This window comes from Triplophysa dalaica, chromosome 7 (genome assembly GCF_015846415.1).
Source record: "Triplophysa dalaica isolate WHDGS20190420 chromosome 7, ASM1584641v1, whole genome shotgun sequence".
Classification (NCBI taxonomy): domain Eukaryota; kingdom Metazoa; phylum Chordata; class Actinopteri; order Cypriniformes; family Nemacheilidae; genus Triplophysa; species Triplophysa dalaica.
In genome coordinates this window covers 2,357,958-2,374,062 of record NC_079548.1, presented here as the reverse complement: position 1 = coordinate 2,374,062, position 16,105 = coordinate 2,357,958, and the positions used below count along the sequence as shown (strand labels likewise).

The 16,105-nt window shown below is 35.4% G+C and overlaps 1 protein-coding gene and 1 long non-coding RNA gene across 2 annotated transcripts; one reads left to right on the top strand and one right to left on the bottom strand.

The window, feature by feature from the left end:
* Nucleotides 1-4,021: 4,021 nt before the first annotated feature.
* Nucleotides 4,022-13,283, bottom strand: LOC130425990 (butyrophilin subfamily 2 member A2-like). Its single transcript, XM_056752469.1, has 2 exons — nt 12,942-13,283; nt 4,022-5,024 (listed from the first exon to the last, which is right to left on the bottom strand). The coding sequence occupies exons 1-2, from the start codon at nt 13,024-13,026 to the stop codon at nt 4,540-4,542; spliced, it is 570 nt and encodes a 189-aa protein (XP_056608447.1). The 5' UTR covers nt 13,027-13,283; the 3' UTR covers nt 4,022-4,539.
* On the top strand, nt 8,698-10,247 carry LOC130426016 (uncharacterized). The gene is made up of 3 exons (XR_008907136.1): nt 8,698-8,789; nt 9,494-9,588; nt 10,138-10,247. It is a non-coding gene; the product is annotated as an uncharacterized LOC130426016 (long non-coding RNA).
* Nucleotides 13,284-16,105: the final 2,822 nt, after the last annotated feature.

Here is a 16,105-nt window from a genome sequence, read left to right as displayed (position 1 = left end):
GTCATAAGCATATTTGCCATTCATATATTTTAGACTGAATTGATATTAACCTTGTCCTGACAGTATTTGTTAAGAATTTCATTTTTTTTTATAAACATTTGTACAGCTGACTACTGGGAATAACAACATGGACCTGGTTTCACACTGACAAACACAATGTTTTTGTCTTGTTTCCAGTCCAAAAAAATACCTCACTTAATTTGGATTAATAAATACACAAGACATAATATCTAATCAAATTTTACGTATCTAGTAAATATATCTTGATTTAAGATTTTTTAGATATGTGGACTGTAAATCAGACAAAAAGAAAAGCATTTTTTGCAGTGCAGACAGGGCTTATTTTAAGCCAGGCCCAGGCTTTGGTATAAATTAGGGTATTTAAAGGGATGGTTCGGAGTAAAATCAACCTGGGGTCATTCACCATTACATTGAGCCTAACACCCCCCCAAAAACCTTTTTCCCTTGATCGAACAATAGCTCAACAACTAATGGCTCAAGGTCATGGTGGAAAGGACCCTATAGGTTGAAATTTTGTAAAATTATTATAAATTAAGTCACACATATGGACTGGATTCGGCAATGTGTGCTCTACATAAACAGGGTTTATGGCTGTGTTTCAACTGATACTCTGGTTGGCCCTGATTCATACCTGATGAGGGGATTTTATTGTTAATAAGCTGGGTGAATAGTCGTTAAAACATACCTCTCTTTCTCTCTCTCTAATATTTAATTTGATTTTTTTTCTTTTCTGCCTTTTAGACGCTTTGTTGACATCAATCCTGAACGTGGATCGAAAGCAAAAAAAGGAAAAGTGACTTCAAAGAAATCCGGCCAAATTGTGCAAAAAAAGAACACCACTGTAAGCCCACCAGTTTCCTCACTTCTGCGAAAACTTGCAGACTTTGAATGGAATTTTGTTTAGATCCTGTCAGCAAGTATGTTAAAAGTAAATACGATTTCATGTATCGTTAACTCCATTCATAAAAATACAACTGGCATTTCAGCGAAATTTCAATTCAGCGAATAGCTTCTCTATTTTTCTTTTTTTTCCGTTCTAGCACTTTAAATTTCTGGATTTTTTTTTACATTTGTTAAAGGTTAACAAGATTAATATATTATAAAGTGTTAAGTGTTCAACTAAATGTTTAAAAAAAACAGCTAGCGTTTCAGCCAAATGTGTTCACATAAGGCAAGTGTCTGTTCGTTGCTTTTAAAATAAATGTTTTAAAACTCAGAGAATGTTGTTGGTTTTTCTAGTTTCAAGTTCAAAGTATAGTGTTTTCCCCTTTAAAAAATATATATTTTTACCTGGTTACGGTATTCTGTAAAAATACATTATGTGGCTAGCAACCCAGCTGCCAGCATTTTACTGTAATTTTACAGTACAACGGTTTACAGATCTAGTACTGTAAATTATAATTACAGTTCTAGATCTGTAAAAATACAATATGTGGCTGGCAACCCAGCTGCCAGTTTTTTACTGTAAATTTACAGTACAACGGTTTACAGATCTAGTACTGTGAATTATAATTACAGTTCTAGATCTGTAAAAATACAGTATGTGGCTGGCAACCCAGCTGCCAGTATTTTACTGTAAATTTACAGTACAACGGTTTACAGATCTAGTACTGTAAATTATAATTACAGTTCTAGATCTGTAAAAATACAGTATGTGGCTGGCAACCCAGCTGCCAGTATTTTACTGTAATTTTACAGTGAAAAGTTTTACAGTGTAGAATGCATATTGTGTTCGGACACTTTAACTTTTGCAATTTTAACTGCATGTCTTATACATGCATGGGCAACTTATAACACACTAAAGACACAGAAAAACACGTATTCGCGCCATATGATACCTTAAACATGCTAATATGTTATGACGTTTAGTTCATGTACTGGGCAGAATCAAACTAAATCTAAACGAAATTACTAAATCTACACATAGTTTACCTAAATAAACAAATAGTTTATTTCTGCTAGAACATGTTTGTTGTGTATTGAAGACTGACGTTTGCCTGTTGCTGTTCAATAAGAAAGAACAATGTTTTTAATGTGAAACAAATAAATCTTCATTTACATTCAGTACTTACGTTCTGATTGTTATCCTTATTGTGTTGCTAGAAATGCGGTTCATCCATTTGTCAGGTGCGATGTCACGCGTGCTTAGCATCTTCTCACTTTCAGTGGTATTTGTTTTACTGTTTTCTCTATTTAAAAGAAAGGGAGTGGGTGAAATATTTAACAAAAATGTTGCCTTTGTAGCTCTACATTTCTTTTTCTCATATCTTATTATCTCTCTTATCGCTAAACTTTAATCTTACATTTCATTTGTTTTTATTTTCCTATTTTCATAAAGGTCATAGTAATTTTGTTAAGTCTTACCTCAGATATTCAAGCATTTCCTCCCAGGGCCTGCGCTCACGCAGCAGAGTTTGTAACAGTTTTGAGCTGTGCAGCGAGGACAAGAGACATTGGAACACAAGTCTTCGTTCAAGGCAAAGTCAACGAGAGTCTGGATTGATCTGACCTATGTTCATAGGTCGTATTTCCCACTTAATGAGCGCAGTTTCCGATGTTATTCGCAAGCAGTATATGGGAAGAAGCATTCCGAGTTTGCTTGAACATATAGCACTGGCTCTTGAAATCATCAAGTCTATGTGATTTTAGACTCAAGACGTGTTGTTTGAAATAAATTAAAATTATTGGAGATATTTTTTTTGTGTTCTTCATTTGGACATGTTTTATTGTTTGAAATGGCGGTGCCCCAAAGGGTTACTTATAGAACTTATAAATTCCACTTTGAACCTTTTTGATTATTACAAGTACATATTTTGCAATGAGAATGGTGTGTATGACTACCATATATATAACTATGACATTATATAATAGTGTAACACAATTGACAAGTTGGTTGGAATTGATTCCAAGAACAACATTCATGGCGCTTGATAGATCTGGATAGAAACATACACTTGTTTCTTGTTTATTTCATTTTATTATTCTATTTCATTTATCCCATTTATTACAATATTCATCATATGTATTCATTCCTTTTTTTTATTATTCACTTCTATTTATATTATTTGCTCCTTACTTTCCTGTTGTTTAACCTCATTGGGAGTTGTATTGTGTCTTATGCTGATATGAGTATCCGTTGGTCTCCATCTCAAGGTCCATATTAATGTCATAAGACAATGTTTTGATACTGTAATCTTGAATGATTAAAAACACATATTGAATCTGTTTCTAGTCAGACGAAGTTTGACAGATCTTGACTGAGCATCAACACACAACTGAGATTATTCAATAAATCATTTGTCTGTCTATTTAACATCACTTTGTCTCCTGCCTGCTGTTCTTCCCTTCAGCTCTATATCTCCCTGTTGTTTGGGTTAAAGAAATGACTCACAACGGAGTTGATATCTACAGGTGTAATTTGTTCCTGACGGAGAGAGATCTAGTGAAGCTGGACTCAAAGTTTAGATCTATAAGATCTACAAGCCATATCTCATAGTTGGATCTATCAGGCTGCATGACCAATAAAAGGCTGAGAACCACTGTATTAACACATTACTGGTATTAGAGGTATACTCTTCTGTAACTTAATAATTGACTTTCAATGTACTTACATTACACAGTGCACATTCTTTCAACAATTCCTTTTGTAAAGTATCGATATTGATCTAAATTTGGATTAGTTTGCATGAGAAATTAGTTCCTTTTTTAGTTTTACATGTAGCTCTTACATGTAGGTTGTTGAAGCATTAAAATGTAAGTGTGGGAAATGGTTCCTACCCTGATTCACAGCAGTTTTTGATTTATAATTCTAGCTGTCTGGTCAGACTTCATGGCAAATGCGAGATGTTTTTCAACACATCTAAAGTAAGTGAAGTAATCTGCAATTTGATGTTTTAAACAGAGATGTGTCGAGGGGGAGCCAAGAAGGAGAACCAAAGAACAGGCGGCATGTACAAAACAACACTTTATTAACAAAGTAAAGACCCACGATGGGGTGAAATAATGCCAGAAAAATCCAAACCACAAAACAAGATAGACCAGGATTAACAAAATTTAAACTTGGAACCTTGACAGGAGTTTGTCAGGACAGCCTACAGGACGCAGGACACAAAGTAAGAATATAAACATTGCAAAAGGATATAGCACAGGACAGCAAACATAAGGGCTTTAAATAGGGGAGCTATCAAGGGATAATGACAGTAGGCAGGTGCAGGGGATAATTACAGGCGGGAATCTAGACGAGGAAACGAGGGTGCGGGGTCAAGACATGATGAGAGAGCACATGGTCATCATAACAAACAATGGCCATGTGCTTCCACATAAAACACCTGGGACTGTCATGATCCTGCCACAAGACTAGAAAAGCATGACAAGGTGAGGCAGGATCATGACAGAGATTGTTATAGAGGCAAGTTGCGGATTACATCTTTAAGACCACATCATTAGGTTGTTATTTTATTTTAATTAATGTATTAATAGCACTATGCTAAATTTGGATATGCTCTTACTTGTTTAACTTTAAGAAAATGTCAACATGTTATGAGTTTCATATCGTTCAAACAGATTTGGAGAAGCAATTTGAATCTTTACAATGTCAACCCATGCGTAAATTGAGACTTCATGCATTATTTTTATTATTGGTTCCATGGTCCTACCCAGTTGTTGCAGTGTTACAGTTGTGTTGGCTGTAAGTGGACCAGCAAACACTTGACACATGTAAACTCCTTTATCTTCCGTTCGGACTCTCTTCAGTATGAGAGAGAAGTTTCCTCTGTGGATTTCATCAGTGAAGAACTCAACTCGGTCTCTGTATCGATCATCTAACGATTCCGCATGGATCTTGTTGTTTTGATAGAGCAGAACCAGGATGTTTCCATGCTTCTCTATTTTCTTCCATGAAACTTCTTCAGGTGGGATGTGAGAGTCCACAGAGCAGTTCAGAGTCACGTCCTGACCAACGTACGCAGATAAAGAACGATTTGATCCTGACACTATCAAACGTTCTGAAAAAACAAAATATAGTCATCCCATCATTCAACCATTTTATTCTGTTCTTCATTGTTACAAGTTTTTTGAAACATTCAGACGAAAGCCCGGAGTAAATGATTTCAAAATATATGTAGTAAATTCTTAAAATACATGTGATTAATTTAGAACACAATGTGAACCATCTCTTTCTTACGTATATGTGATCTTTTTAATTCATAATAGTGTATGGTTTTCTCTCGTCCCCATGAACACAAAAGATATTTTTAAGAATGTTATAACAGCCCCCCCATTTACTTGCATTGGTCAAAATAAAAATGCTGTTCTTCCTTTGTCTTTGCAAGGTTTCTAATGACAAGACAGCGTGTAAATGACAGAATTTTTATTTTGAAGGTGAACTAAAGTACTCCTTTGAAGAACCTTTTTTTTTTAAATGTACAATTCAAAAGTACACTTACTCATTCTTTAAATCTTTCCACACTTAAGAATAATAGTAAAAGGATTAAAACTGCGGGGGGAAAAAAAGAATGGAAACTATATGAAAATATAGTTTTCCATGGCTCACTGGTTTGCTTACGTTGACGTTTTGCGACATTTACTGATTCGAAACCTGTTCGAACCTCGGGTCTATTTCGACATTATTTCTTTTGTTATATTTATCTGTGTCGCTGGGATTTTTTTATATTTATATCTCAGCATGTATATGTCAATACATAAAGAAATTCAGGAATAAGAGCTCTTTTTAATTGACGGAAATTTCCTCAACCGTATCAACATTCAATTAAAGACTTGCACTCTACTCTTGCTGCTAAAGCCTACTGAACTCACACATCAATGGACTTTCTTGCTATAAACAGGACTAACGAACAGGAATCGACCTTACGCATTTGGCAGATGCTTATCCAAAGCAACTTAATGCATTTTCGTCTATGTTTTTTCAGTATGTGATTTTAGTTTCCATGTTACAGAAATTGATTGACAAAGGATACATGTTGTGCAATCTTTGTAATGTAATAAGCATCAACTTATTAACTATTGTAAAACAGCCCAAGTCATTGCCAAATGCTTTGCCATTTACCTCCGTAAAGAAACTGACGCTATATAATGTTTGGAAAGGCAAAGAGGCTTTGTTACTAAAATAAACAGATTTCCATTTGAAATACAAAATATATAATGCATTCTTTCCTTTTATTCAGCACATGAAAACATATGTTGGTTTCAGGGCGTAGCCTGTATTTTAAAAACATAATTAAAAAGCCTGTCATTTTAATATACAGATTTAGGCTATTGTAGGCCAAATAAAGGTAATTCATCATATTACTGCAAAAGTTGCATATGTCTACTTCAAGCAAAGTGAGTCTGACTTGGGTTAAAAGAGTTACATACATACAAAAGATAAAGTGCGGGACTTGATTGATGTTAAACGTTTTTCGAAGATTATAAAGCACAAGCAGTGAAGAAGAATGAGCGGAAGAATAATTTGGGAGCCTTTTGTGACCAAGTGCCATTTAGCGCAAGGCGCATTTTTTTTGGTTATTATTATTATACACTTTTTTTTATGACAACGACAGCAGTTTTAAATGAAAACATATAGACTATTGTTCTTACGTTTTTAATGCGGAACAACAGGTGTTATTACAACGTAGTGTTTCCTTTATGAAAAATAAAATACACCAAGCCATTTTAAGTTAAATACACACATATACATATACATATACATATACATATACATATACATATACATATACATATACACATCCCAGCGGGCACCTTGATGTCAAATTTTAGACAAGATTATATCAAGATTGTCAGAAACTGCAAGGAAGACAATGCAGGGAGAACCCAATTGCAGGCAGGACTCAGGGATGACGGGGTTAACAGATAATTTATTACTACAAAACAAGACAGAGGCAAAACAAAACCCACGAGGGGGAAAACAAGACAGGGTAATATATATATATATATAAAGACAAGGACACTGACTTACTAAACTAAGAACACACTTGATACAAAACTAACTAACACTTACTAGAACTCGGGATAACAGGAACAAGGCAACAGCTCTACAGCTACAGCTCTACAGCTACAGCTCTACAGCTACAGCTCTACAGCTACAGCTCTACAGCTACAGCTCTACAGCTACAGCTCTACAGCTACAGCTCTACAGCTACAGCTCTACAGCTACAGCTCTACAGCTACAGCTCTACAGCTACAGCAAGACAAGAGACTTCAAACAGGAACAAGGTATTGTATACAATTTGCAATGAACACGCACAGGACGATGAAACAAACATAGGATAATTATTAGGGACCAGGTGACACATATCAAACACTAAGGGAAGGCTAACGAGACTGAAAGGGCGGGGACACAGACGAGACTCGGGGAGAGTATGGAAAGCCACAAGGTCAAAATGTCTCTCCCCACATGAAACAGAGGATTATGTATGATTTCACCTCTAGACCAAGAAATACCTGACAAGGTGAGGTGGAATCATGACAAAGATGGTGCACAACATCATTTCAAATTCAAATCATACATCAAATTCTTCAAGGTTGTTAATGAGGTGAAAATATGAGGTTTATCCCATACTGAAATTGGTTAATGTAAGTAAGAGCTGGATAAAGGACGCGACAACTTTGTTTTTCCTACAACACTTCAAATGCTGTTAGATTGTTAATGATAATCTTAAATCCTTAATTTTTATATTTTTACGAAGCCTTGTTGTGCAAGCACTGTTGAGCTTGTGCAGAGGCAGCAGCTTTTGCCAGAGGGGAACTGGAATCCTCTGGTTGGGCCTGGGTTCCCCTGAGGTTTTTTTCTCGATGGGAGTTTTGGGTTCCTCACCACCGTTTGCATATTGTTTTGCACTATCTGCCTGGCCGGGGGGGCTGCTTTAGAATTCATACTTGTATTCAATGTGTCTCATGTACAGCTGCTTTGTAACAATGAAAATTGTAAAAAGCGCTGTATAAATAAAGTTGAGTAGGTATAGCCCAATATGTTTGACATTGAAATGACGTCAAATCAACGTTGCATTATAGGCGTTTATTTGATGTTGTATTGACATCACATTGACATCAATGTAAATCCAGTTAGCCTGAAGTTGAAATAGCATTTTTTTTCTAACTGGCCCCTCAAAATGCATCTATTTGTCACATCTTTTGAAACAGTTGTTGGATTTGACTCCAAAAATTTTAATACCTTATAATGTATATAACATTTTTACAGTATTACAACTTCATGTTCCTTTTTGTCAAATTTTCATTAGTTCACAGGCTATATATTTTAAAATTATTTAGATTTTCTTGTTTTCAACTGATCTATGGTAGGGCTCTTATAACTTTTTTATTCTTTTTTATAAATTTTTCTTTTTCTTAATTTTTCTTAATAATCATTAATTAATCATACATTTTATTATGAAAAATATTGGGCCTACAATGCCCATTCATTCTCTGTACTTTTAATGCCCATTTATTATCTGTCTTATGTATTTCTTAATACCACCTGTAGACGGCGCCATGGCCTATTTCACATTTCCGGTTTTCTCAGCAGCTGAAGTTAGTGAATGGACTACAACAATTAATTTATTTTTTGTGTGAAATTTTATGCAAATGTAGTATAACATATTATTTTATACATACACGTAAAAAAATAAAATGTATAAAAAATATTTGGAGGATTTACTACGTTGACCGTTGAAACGTACGTCATCACATCTTGCGTAGAGGCCAGTGCTTGCTATGCGGTCGAAGCATTGGAGAAGGTTGTCGCTTTTTATCAGGTGAGTAATAAACATCTCATAAAATAAAAAATAATTTATATTGGGTAACTTTGAAAACCTAGAAGATTGTATTTTGATGAAATATATAACTTGGCGATATATTAGAATCTGGTGAATTGAAATATCCCGCCAGAAGTACCGTGAAGATTTCTGAGGTAATATTAATTCTGAGTTAATGTTAGATCCATTAAGCGTGTAACGTTGAGTTAACGATTTAGAAATGTCAGCGAGTAATGTTAGTTTTGCAATTAATGTTCGGATAAAATAAAAATGCACTCATTTGAATCTCTTTACCGATGCTATGCGACAAAGCGAAACACCCATAATTATAATTCATAATTTGATACACACTGATGTAGTGCTCTAAAATGTCCTGGTAGAAGGTCCACTGTGTCAAGCAGGACTTGGCACCTGCCCACAATTGTACAAAAAGCTGGTTCAATGACCATTTGTGTTACGGTGCTCAAAGGAAAAATGTTTTTTATTTGTGTACATATACGTTGTAATATCTGAACTTTCTATTATTAAATGTACATCGGCTATTAATACATTTCTAAATATATGAATGAGAGTTAAATCTTAAATGAAAGTTGAATGAAAGTTATTTCTCTTAAAACTAGTTCTAAGCTGTTCTGGTCACTTAATTGTATTGTTCAATAATCTTAACAATCATAGAATACTGATATGGTTGTCTTTTTTTTCAGAATTCTTACAAACAGATTGTTGTCAACAATGAATATGGATGGCTCAGGGCTGAAGAAGGCCTTTGGAAAAACACTGCTATGCCGAGTTATAATAGGTACTAGGCTACATTACTTTTCTTGTATGATTAGAGGATGTAGTATCTATCCAGTGTTACCCATTGTGTGTCAAGCGTTTAGCCATCACAGATGCACAGTGGCAATTAGGGGTGGAAGGATACAATTCGCGATACAAGGCTTACGATACCAATGATATCACGGTGTTGCGATACTACGATAATCAACGTTTTGTTTGTCCATTCTACAACGATACATCACAATATCTGCCTAACTATGAAAAAAAATGTGCAACATATGCTACATTTCAAGTAAATTGAACATGTAATGCTTCAATTAAAATCTTATCTTAGTAAACTGACACATTTAAAACATTTAACAACTCTTAAATATTTAATAATGGCACATTTCTAAATTTAACAGACACTTATTTAAACTTGGGAACATCTTAATGTTAACCAACTTAAATAAAATAAACATTTAAGAGCAGCAACTTTGTACTTCTATGTACAAGTGATGGTTGCTGAAAAATGTTAGGTATATTTTAATGTTTTAAAAGGAGTGCTAATTGTGGGTTCATCTTCATTTAGGTGCTCTACAGCAGTCCACACCTTCAGCATCAGAGGCTGAAATAAATAAATACAGCTAAAAAATGGCTATCTCCGGTCTTCTCCCGATAGATGTGGGGGTATGGGACGACAATTGTTTATTCAAATTGTTTCTGTTTATTTGGGATATGATCTGGGAAAACCCATCACATGGTGAAATAAAAAATACTGGTTTTAGTATCATATGAAAGCTATTAAGCCCTTTCCCAAACTGTTTTTATTTAATTTACACATTGTTTGTAACAAATGGAAAGGGCTTGAGAGCTTTCATATGATATCAAAACCTGTAATATGTACAATTTTGTCATGTGATGGGTTTTTCCAAATCACTTCACATTTATTTATTAATTTAAATGTTAATATTTAATTTAAATGTAATTCAAGGAGGATTTTATATTTATTAGTGGTTTAAGAACATTTTAAAATTCTGGAATTGTGGCTGATTGTATTTAATAAAACATGTCTTACATTAAGTACTGTTGTTTCATTATTTATTGGTCTAGAATAGGACATCAATGTGTTAAAAAATGTAAAAGAAAATGCTAATCAAATTAACGCCAAAACTTGACGTCAATTTGATTTCAAGTTTTGACATCGATTTGATATGCATTTTTGACCAATTCTTTGATGCCAATGTTTGAGGTCAATTTGATGTCTATTTAACATCAATTGCCCGCTGGATTGATAATAAATAAAAGCTAATTTTTTATCCCGCTTTGCAAACTTATACAGAGCCTTAAAGGACAACGGAACACAGGTAAGTCTAAAAGAAACACAATCAAGCCAATTTATGCAGCCACAGTAATTACGCAAAACGAATACAACACAAAAGCACTGTATTGTATGGTGTGGCATTTGAATTAATATATTACTCGTCATTTTAATTATCACAAGCTATATCCACAACAAACGTCTATAGAATTCTAAATCGAAAATGCTGTGTACTTGTAAAATGATACAGAACAAAAGCGTTTTTGTTAACTTTATTAAGGGGAAGCAGACTCCACATAATAATGTAGAGAACACGCAATCGAGTCAGTATGGTCATCATTTTTATATTGTTTCATAATTATTTCTAAATGCTCGGCTGAAAGTCAGTTCCACACACGGAAGCGTCTGTCTCTTCACAGAGGTAAAGGGCAATATGTCCCGTAGTGAGTGGTTGCTTGCTAATGCAGTTTAAGTGGGCAAGTGATGTCGGGAATTTATTGTATGTTTGTTGTGGAAAAAGAGCTCCTATTCCTGACTTTCTTTATATATTGACCACGCATTAAATGCTTAAATAGAAAGAAATAAACTACCATAAGACCAATGACGAAAAAATCTTTCCGTGGTCAGCGCGGGACTCGAAGAACCGGCAAATGATGTAATATGCAAATGAGGTAATATACGAATGCGAGCCATCCAATCTAACCACTCCACTAACAACATCAACTTGTAATTTAATCATACAATTAGTGATATATAACAGGCGCGTTCATTCAAAGCGACTACAGGGAGCAATACTGCGATGTGTTATACAAGAGCAATAATCGTTAGGTGCTAATAAGTTAGTTTCAACAAAAGCCAGACTAATACCTGTTGAGAGAAAGAGACAATGACAACCTCATAAGCACCCCGGAATGTTACAAAAACTTGGCTGACCTTAATCCTTATTGCCTACCAGGAATGATTTATGCCGTTGGAAATTAGCTAATAGAATATTTCGATCCGTTACTTTTTTGCTTTTCATTATAGCAATTAAATGGGCACATACAATGGGATTGGAATGCTATAATTGCAGACCCCACTGTGTAACTTAAAATTTCCAAAAAGAAAAACTCCTTCCTTTAGTAGGTAAGCTGTGATATGTTCAATTATACCAGAGGTACAGTAACTGTAACACTGCGCACATAATATCCAGTAATGCCTATATTCAAATGCATTACATGATCAGTGATGAATTGGTTTGGTCTGGTTCAGTACATCATTGATTGGGTGAGAACACATCATTTTACTGTCTGTAGAAACCAGCGGGAGGACTCATAATACGAGAGGCAAAAAGCCATAAATAACGAGCGCTCTGTGCAACCAAAACTGCGGTTTTTACGCTGTCACATGGCAATCCAGCGGCGAAAAAAGTGGCACTTTTCGGGCGCATTTAAACGCTGTAAAATACGGCGCCATAGATGGCTTTTTACAGCGTTTGGAATCGCGACGCCGATTTTGAGGTGCTATTACCATTTTAAACGCCGTCATAAACGCGTTTAATCTATAGCGTAATTCTGACACCATCGGCTTGTCATAATTTACAACATAAACAACAGCTTTACACAGCGGTTCAAGTGCAGAAATACATAAGAAACTTAATTTACATGCAGCTCATCGGAAGAGAAAAAGTGAGAGAGTCTTAAGCGCCTGTCTGCTCCTGCTCTTTGAGCTGCCTGATAACGCCCGAGTTAGGTCGACCAATGAGAAATAAACAATCATTCATACATAAAATAGCACAGGCAATATGAGATGAATTCCGTATTTATAGATCATGTAAAAAAATTTATTGTATTTGTCATGTCACGTGGTAACCACTTCTTTAGGATCTATAAAGTGGCCTCCCCATTGCCAGAATAACAAGCGTCTTGTAATCTTACAATCCTTGGATGCCGTTTTAACAGTATTGAAGATGTTCCCATCTACTCAAAGCTCTTATTGTCAGCTTTTCCTTCATTATTTGGTCCAAGTTTAACAATATTTCTTTTTAAATTAAATTGTAGTTTTGTAATGACAGAAATATATAGTAAAATACTTACCATCTGATAGCATCACGTGTAGTGAAATAAAAAAGCAGAGAAGTAGATTCATCTTCATAGGGAACATTTTACATGATACCCTCATCGTCTCTATGTGACGTTATTCATGTCCAAGAATCTTCTCCTTCCAATTCATTTCAGCATAATGTAGGTCTCTGTTCCTCATAAGGGACTCAGCTGTTGTTAGCACAGCATCCTCTGGGCTGGGTCCACTGCAGTGCTCAAATGCAATGAATAACCGATGTTAAAATATTCAAACTATGACATATCAAAACAATTAAAGAACAAATGGATGATCAGTTTCTCCTGTTAAAATACAAATTTAATTAAAATAAAAACGCATATGATGCTCTGATCCGTTATCACGTAAATGTCTGAATGGTTCGTTCCAACTGGATCACTTGCTCTGAAAGCTTTCGAGTGACTCAGCATCAGCCGCAATCTGGATGATACAGCTATGAGTAACAGATCATGTTCGTGCTGAAAGATTGTTTTAGCGAGATCACTTATTTTATGGCAATAGGCTTAAATAAAAAACTGATATTCGACGATTTGGAATAAAATAAAGCATATATTTAGTTGCACGTAGGCTATGTGGGTCGATTTAACAGTCCAGTAGCATTTTAACAACTGAAGAATGTAGAAATTAAACACTGCTTCTTCACTGAATGAATTAAATAAACACACTGATTTAAAATAAAGATATAAAAAAGCAGTTCATGATTTTGTATTTTGTTGTTTCATTAACATTGACCACAAAAACCACAGCCGATTCTAGGGATAATGTAATGCAGCCGGTCGACACAACACGTACCGGATATAAAGGCTATTTAGACCCGACTGCTTACTCCCATTTTAGACACATGGATTGTTTTCATGTTTTCTTGACATAACCTCGTCAGTAAGACGCACAATAAGACACAATAGAGAACTTTGGTGTTGCCTTGCTGTATGAGAACTGGCGTCTGTGCGCTCACTTCCAGTGAGAATAAATCGATAGAACTTAACTTTGTGCAAAAGTAAAAAAATGACATTAGAAAAAAAATATATTTAGATTTTCACGTATCTTGAATTGACATTCATCAGATAGGATTACATGTAGCTGTCCGTTTATTTGTTTATTTGTTTAAAATAACATGCTGTATTACTCACAAATGTATCGTGTCATATCACACACATTTCTGTCATTTCCAGCAGATGGAGCAAGAGTATTATTTTTAAAGACCGGAATCTTTTCCAGATCTCCGTCATGGGCTTCCAGGCATGCAGCGATATAGAAGAGTCTCCGCAAGCTACGTACAGTCCACAAAGTTTTTGACTTTTTAAAAGCATTTCTTTAAAATACATGGCTGTGCAGTGTGTTATCTATACCCAATCTCTGAAGGCCTCTCCAGTACACAGTAAGTTCTGTGGTTTAAAAGCTTGGCCTCCTCTGGGTCTGGTTTATGCAGAGATGTAAGTGGTTTGTCCCATATAAAAGGATGAATGCCATACGATTCCCTATACTGTAGCGGAAAACTTTCTCTGATATAAAGCTGTTTGATTAATGATGATTTCTCATCATCATCATCAGGGCTTCTGGTGTGACAGGTAAGGAGTTGTTTGACATTGTGGTACATAGGAAACAACTGGCTGTGAAACATTTTGAGGGAAGGCCCAGAAGAATTGCTCAGGTATGACCTCTTCACTAATAAGGTCGAAGAGATTCAAGGACTAGAAAGAGGAATACAAGATTGTAAATATGTAGCTGAGACCAAAGAATATACCAAAATCACTAATGCACCAAAAAGAATTAAGGATTAAAGTTGTCAATTTATTCACACTCCTGTCCATTCAAACCTGTAGGACTTTCTTCCGCTGAACATATAATATTTTGAAAAATGTTGGTAAATAGTTTTTGGCAGCAGGGTAAAGCTACTTCAAGAAAGTTTAAAATTTCAACATGAAAAACATTTTATTCTCAATCATTCCATTCTATTTCTGGCATCAGAGAGAGGTAGAAAGATATGACAAGGATAAGGACGATGTAGCTTTTGTGTTAGTGAAAATTAGGATTGAGGATAAAAGTTATGGTGGTAATCGTAATGAGGGTATTGAAGGTATCCCGGAGACATTGCTAGAAGAACCGTTGATGGGACAAAACTGGGGTTGTAGCTGGTGTAACGGGATGTTTGGATTGGGCTTCCAGAGTAAGCAAGTGGAAAAGAAATCTAGGAGGCTGATATCCAGACATTGTCATTCGCAACAGACTAGGTCATGGGACAAGAGATGACCACAGGTTTTCCCTGCCACAGCATCTGCATGACATAATTCCCTCCCTGAAAAACAAACATCCAAGTTAGCTTTGTAGCTTTTAACCTTCCACTAGAGCAAATTAAACGTTACCTGTTGTGCAACACCACATCCATCATAGGGTGTGGCAAAAACAAGACCTCCATGAGTGGCTGAAGTGTGTCCACAGTTAGGTGGCAAACGGCCAAGAGGAACAGGTGCAGAACCACCTGTGAGGAATAAGTAAAATGGGACTCCACACTGAAATTAATGTACAAGATCATTCCCTGAGCCTTTCATCTGGAAGTATGCCATTACAATGTAAGACCAATTATCTAAACACACTGGAATGAACCAAAGAGTAACAAATAAACAGCTTATGTGGTTAAATAGTGCCTATAAAATACTGGCATTTTGCCAGTTTTGGGCAAAAGGCCCAAGATGTCATCACGTTTTCAGAAGGAGATAACTTGTTTAGGGTGACTGTGGAAACATGGCACATTGCAGAAAACTAAAAGCAACAGTTTGATTTTATAGGATATTTAAGCATCCTATAAATTAAGTATTCTGCATTTAACCCAACTGACACTAGAAATAAAAACAGTACAACATACAAACATTTTAGTCAATTTTGGAAGTGGATGTTCAGCAATAATGAGTCACAAAACCAAACAGGAAGTCCAAACTTGCCTCGACAAAGCTCCACTTGGTCCACATCTGACCCAAAGAGTTGCAAATTCATTAAATCACCACCACACCTCAGCTTTGGAGACATTGCATCCCAGGGTCCTTCAGATGAGCTTTCTAATTGTCCTTGAATTTACAAATTAGGAACTGTTCAAATCAAGTTTGAATCTATATACACACAACAATGATGTACAAGTGCATTACAT

Excerpts from the sequence above, each read along its gene's own strand:
- LOC130425990 (XM_056752469.1), bottom strand. The coding sequence starts at position 13,026 with ATGAGGGTATCATGTAAAATGTTCCCTATGAAGATGAATCTACTTCTC. Across the intron at positions 5,025-12,941 it reads ACACGTGATGCTATCAGATG|AACGTTTGATAGTGTCAGGA; the intron begins GTAAGTATTTTA and ends TTGTTTTTTCAG.